Source organism: Phytophthora parasitica (assembly GCF_000247585.1).
Source record: "Phytophthora parasitica INRA-310 unplaced genomic scaffold supercont2.22, whole genome shotgun sequence".
NCBI classification, from domain to species: domain Eukaryota; phylum Oomycota; class Peronosporomycetes; order Peronosporales; family Peronosporaceae; genus Phytophthora; species Phytophthora nicotianae.
The window spans coordinates 759146-765392 of record NW_008649008.1 but is presented as its reverse complement, the minus strand read 5'-3'; the positions used below and the strand labels follow the sequence as shown (position 1 = coordinate 765392).

The window sequence follows — 6247 nt, the reverse complement described above, 5'->3', positions numbered from 1 at the left end:
TGGAGGGTGAGGGCACGGTGGTGACGTTCCACCAGACGAAGGAGGGACTGCGGTCGACGGCGACTGCTGCTACACCGCAGGGCAAACGCTACACGTCACTCAAGCGGGTGGGGCGCTTCAAAGTGCACGGCTTCCAGTCCAAGGCCAACTTACCAAGTTTTGCCGCTTGGCGACAGCGACGGTGAAACATCGACTTAATAGCGTTATCGGTTCGGGCAGGAAGCAGCTTGGCCATCTCGGCCCAGCGATTACCCAGTCTCTCTTGAGCTGCCAGGATGGGTTGCGTCTCGTCCGCTCGCCACGGAGCTTTATCGATAGCTGGGTCAAGGAAGTTGACCCAGCGTGCACGGCAATGCTTGAGGGTAGGACCACGTAGCAGCGCCGCGATTTTTGCCAGCGCTTGGTGCCACATTCGTTCGCAATGCACAGAATGACGATATCGTCTTCGGGTGTGCACGCCGCTGTAGCTGGCGATGCTTGTGCGGCAGAGACCAAACCAGTCAAACCCAGGTCTGGTCAAAAGTAGTCAAACGCAAACGTTACGAGTTACTAGAGGGAATTTGGGTTGGTAGTGCTGAGTAATAGCACTATATGATCTAGTATATCCTCAGCGACTTACACTGAATTTTTTATGGCAAAATGTTTGCCTAACCAGCGATGCGATATCTTTTGTTCCTGGAAAAATCACAGTAGCCATCGACCCACCAAGTCATATTTTGAAAGTTGGTCTGGAACCTCCACCAGACTTGTTCTAAGCTGAGTGTTGGCTCAGTTCATGTCGCCGGATCGAGTTAAAGCCTAGCAGCTTTGTGCAACAACAGCTACCGACTCACTTCATCAAGGATTATGCGGTAATGGCGATTATGAAGGTGTTTATGCTGTGGTGTCGAATACCGGGCAGTTTAGGCATTCCTAGGATGATGCAGCACAAGTCTCAGAGTGCACTAGGAATTCCTAGTGCCGTACATTTAGGAACAGAAGTCCTAATTTCATTTTGCTCATTAATGAATTTGCTACTTCGGCAACAATCCGGATATCGCGATAGTTTAGCTTTTTAGTAACCGCGGTAGCCTCTTCACCAACCCTCTGCTGCCGCGGCTCGAAACTGGCCGGGCTCAAATTACCTACCTATTACCAACCACTACGAACAGGAGTATGACGGATTGACTGCGGTATGCACCTGCAATACTACGCACCAGTTGAGGAGGGAAACGACGTGAAATGGCATATCCAAGGATATCCACGGACATTGACGCATCGAATTAGTGTTGCTTTACATTTATAGTCGTGTTTCTGCCGCATTTGTTAACCCTTTAGCTATGAGGTTTGCCGTAGAGGTCCCACAGGATATTTACTAGGCCCAATCAAACGCGGGATTTGAACATTCAAACCAATCAAATCCAATCAAAAGGCAGAAGGTTTTCCCATGAAACCTCTTTGAGTCTATTCCGGCTATGCTGTGATTTGCCGCTCCCAAAACGCAAGATGCCCCACGGTGGTGACGACTTGTGCGGATGGTGTGAGTAAATGCCATGCGCGTGGGATGCGTACAAAGCAGGGTTAAAGGAGAGAGCACGGAATATTAGTGGTAGGTTTTCACGTCGACATCGTTCGCAGGCTCTTCGAGAGGCGCTCAGCCGTGTGTTTATCTATCTCAACACTGGAAGAATGCAAAGCAAGCTACCTGCTTGTGTCAACAAAAACCTTCTGCAGCATTGGCCGGACAGCTCTGAAAACATAAGGATATGTATTTGCGACGCGTTTAGTCTTTTTAGGGAGCTTCAGGTAGCTTACCGGTGTTATCGTTCTGTTGTGTCGTTTTCTGGTGAACGCCACAGGATCACCAGTCGGAGCGCGTGCAATAGCTTCAAGAGCATCCAGTAGTTGTGGTACGTCCGCTCGGAAGACTCCCTGGTAATGTAACGCACTAAAATAGTCTACGTGGAATCCAGGCTCACACTTCGTGCACCCGTACTTTGCCTTCTTTGGAATCCCCCGAATACTACACAAGTAGCACGTCAACTTGCCATTGCTGTGTTTTCGTGGATTTTGGTGTGACAATATGTTGCTAGTCGTCACTGCCAACAACCTCGTCGAGTACCTCAGCTCTTCTTTTATCTTGACGGCGATCACGTTGCCGTTTCGGGTTTATTTCGTTGCTTGTCAGAGTGTCAGCAATAGTTCGTTTGAATTCTCGTAGTGTCAAGCTTTTTGAGCTGGTAATATGTTGTAGAGCAAACGCGTTAATGATTGAAAGGTCTAAAAGCCACGTAAAGACCGACATGTGCAGTCGCTTTTCGTGACGCCTGGTGGGGTTTGTACTTCGAAGTTGATCAACTCGATCAACCCCGTTCATACACTGGTTGTAAGCCGCAATCAACGCTGGAGCCACAATAGCCTCGCGGTCCATGATGGTCTCATCTGTCCACCTCATTATCGGTACCGTACCGTGGCAGCAGTACACGGCTTCAGGTGATGTTGATGGTAGCGAAATAGCAGACATTGTCGCCTTCAAGTCGTTGGTATAGAATATCACAACCTTGCGGTCTTTGAATACTATGTATCCGGCGTGTTCAGCGTACAGGATGGATGGCATGTGCTCCGTCTTCAAGTTTTTGGGTAGTTTCTTCTTTATCTTTTTGTGGGGGTGGTGTTCTTCTTGAAATCTTTCTCGGGGTCGACAGCAGCAACCAGTTCCCACGAGCCGCGCTCCTGCTTTGCAATGCACTCCACTGCTGGTTCGAAAGCCACCTTGTTGTGTTTATCCACTAAGTTTAATCGCACAGTACCAAGCACTCTAACGTCGCCGTCAGTGAAGGCGTCAATCGCCCGGGCATAGGTATGTCTTGTGTAAAAATTGTCGGATACCAATAGCCGACGACCTCTAGGCGACCGAAGTGTTCTCGTTTGATGTCCAGTCATGGCTATCCATAAGGCCGTGGCGGATTTTGTATTGATATTGACTTCGGGATGCGATAGTGTGCTGTACAAGGGCGTCCTCAGAGACGGAAAGAGCTGCGTGCAGCGTTCAGCAGGAGTGGATCGTGTGTCTTTACCAGATCCATTATCCCATAATGAGTGAACATACAGTGATTCCCACCCGACCACTGCGTAGAACCGAAGACCGTAATTGTCAGGTTTTGAAGGCATGTACGTTCGAGCTCGATTGCGTGCTTTGTCGGCACGGATACTTCATCAAAACTACTGGTTCCAACTGGCACTGCTGTCTCTGCGAACCGCTACTGGAAGTGCTGGAGTAAACCCCTGCAGCGGTAAAGCGGGTCGCGCACCGTTTGGAATGTTACGGGTTCTGGTGGGTGGAACTGTAGGGCGCCACGGATGGGCTGGAAGCGGTCGCGCGTCATGGTCTCGTTGAAAGCAGGCTGCCCCAAAAAGCGGTCCGTCGATCAGAAGTCAGAGATTTCATTCAGCGGACACAGACTCATTGCAATCTCGAGGCCGAGAAATGCGCTGAGCTTGCTATCGGTCAACGGTTTATTCCCTCTGGATTCCAACTTGGTCGATGTCCACCGTCGAATGCTCTGACGCAGTGTAACAGTAACAAATAAGCCAAACAGCCCATACGAGCCGTTCTTCTCGAAGGCGTTCTTCACGCGAGACTCCATAGATAAGTGCAGGCCACTATCGGTCTGAAGGGACGCGAGATATTCATTCGGTGCAATTGCTGTTGATGTTGGTGTAGAACGAGAGGCTACATTGGCTCAGGAAGCGCAGCGCCACCTCGATCAATCGGCAACTCGAGCAGCAACTCGCCGTCGGATGGCTCTTCCTCGCCACTATCGAAGTCGTCGAGCGGGTTGTTCTGCTAGAGGCTCTCATCGTCGCTCTGAATCTCCCAGTCGCCGATGACATCGTCGTTCATTGCTGTGGTTTCTCTAGAAAGTCGGAGAGTGAAAGAAAACCTTTGCGTGTCTTACAATGCATGTGTTGCTTTGAGCTGCTCATGAGTGGTTCCGGTACAGGTCTGGGTAGACCTGTAGCGTGACTTCAACGCCACCAACCTATTCCCCGAAGTGTGATTGGTCCAATAAGCGTCTTCATTCACCCGCCGTACAGGTTCTCTGGAACCTATACGAATCCTCGTCGCTAAAGGGTTAATAGTATGAAAGCGGTTCTTATCCGGATTAGTTGATATTTTGAAACGATAACCACAACAACAACAATGCGGTCCAGGTGCAGACAAACGCATCAGATAAACAGAATCCAGAATTTTATTTTCTTTCAAAGTGAATTCGATCGTGTATGATTTTCCCTCCGCAGCTCGATACCTCGTAAAAATCCATGCGAATATGACAAATTATAAATGGAGTCACGTGATATTTATACTGCATAAAACAATGAGTGTGAAACAACACATGGGATGAATTAATCCCAGCTGGGCTGTACGTTTTCTTCGTACAGAAGCACTACCAGCAAAATACCAATGTCGATAACGTGGCTCGGTGAAAATTTGTAATAATAGAGTTAAGAGTAATCTAAATTAGATCATAAATGGGTGTGGCATCTTCCTTCAGAAGCTCGAAGATTTAAGTAGTAGCAGCACCAAGCATAAATGCAACTGCGTTTCAGGTCGAGCCGAACAGCAACTCGCCTCGTCACTAACTCGTCTACAGTCTACGCGGGCTCGACGTGGGCCCACGACAAATGTTGGTACGCAGAGATATTATCTATCAAACAAATACGCATGTAATAATTACATATCTCTAAACCACAGAACAGGAGATCAATCTCGCTTATGCACCTGACGCTACTGCGGGCCAAGTTGAAGCAGTTGGATCATCTCGTCTTGATGAATCCTTGCCTGCGAACACCAATGCTCAAAGCATTACGTTCCTCTTAAATTCAACTGATAGTACTGACACCGCAGATGTCGACGTAGGTGGGACTGAACATGTAAATATATCGTCCCTGGCCGTGGGTGGGTTTACTATTTCGACTTTGGCGGATATGACTGATTCTACGGTGATCGAGGAACGGTGGCTCGAGAAACGGCCGTAGACGTGAATTTAAACAGTGCTAGAAGTGGGAGAACAACAACATCGATTGTTGGCTACAAATACACAATAGCCGACTCAAATATTAAGAAAAAAAATATAATAGATGCAGCCATTGCCGCGACAGTGGTGTAAGGGAAAATGTCAAAATTTGCTTGGGTTGGATGTGCTCACTAAGTTTGTCCCACACACTTGCGGGCAATCAGCAAACCCATTCGACACCAATACGCAGGGATGACTACAGAGTACAACGTGGCGGATGCAACGACAAGAGTACTGGATTGACTTGCTATTACTACAACGGGAACTCGCATAACAATCTGGGATAGTGTGCGAACTCGCTTCTGTTCAACATGCTGAAACACAAGAAAACGGGTGTCTTGGTCGATGGTACGTTTCATTGTATGCCCCCAAACTCAAACAATGCTTCGTTTTCACCACTTATGACAGGCCTACGCCCAGCTACTATTCGGCATGTTTTGTTCTATGTACCTCAAAAAAATTCGACATCTACTTTAGGTTGGTACTACCAAAACTGATCACGCTATCGACCCTGAGTTTGTATACTGCGACTTTGAGACTAGATTGATTCGTGCTATCAAAGACCATTTTTTTCCCAAAGCTACTGTAATTGGATATCTCATTCACTTCAAGTAGGTCTGCCAGCGTATGGAACAGATTGGTCTACCCGATCAAGTCAGAAAAAAAAGCACTAGCAAAACTTTCTTTTACTATAAGAATCTAGCGGTCATGAATTCAACATTAAAATTGCTCTAGCTTCTTTTCATATTTGCTCTTACAACTCTGAGATTCAAATTCTAAACCTCGGAAGGTGTGATTCAAGGCAATTGCCCTGCTTGTTTCTCTCCGAGTCAATTCGTGATACAATAGCAGTCCTCGGCTCTCGCAAAAAAAAACTGGACACACGAATGCATACACTAAGGTGCAAATTGGTGAACATATAATACACTACACGACTTAAATGCATAACTCACAGCTACTCCTTTAGGTTAAGCTGGTTTGATGAGCTCCAGCACATTTACGCGCACATTTTGTGTTCCTGGAGTGTTGGTAGATCCTGATAGCGAGTTTCCACACCCTTAATCCGAGTCGGCCGAACATCATCGTCGTATTGACCGGTCGTGGCTTCCGGGGCATCCGTCGATGGCTGCTGCTCGGGCGAAGTGGGCACCGGCGTCTCCTCAGACTGGCCCTCGGTTCCGGTCGGCGCA

The 6247-nt window shown here is 47.9% G+C and overlaps 1 protein-coding gene across 1 annotated transcript; it reads right to left on the bottom strand.

The window, feature by feature from the left end:
• Window positions 1–88: 88 nt before the first annotated feature.
• Window positions 89–412, bottom strand: PPTG_10654 (hypothetical protein; the record flags this gene model as incomplete). Its single annotated transcript, XM_008906043.1, has 1 exon — window positions 89–412. The coding sequence occupies one exon, from the start codon at window positions 410–412 to the stop codon at window positions 89–91; it is 324 nt and encodes a 107-aa protein (XP_008904291.1).
• Between the last annotated feature and the right edge of the window lie 5835 nt (window positions 413–6247).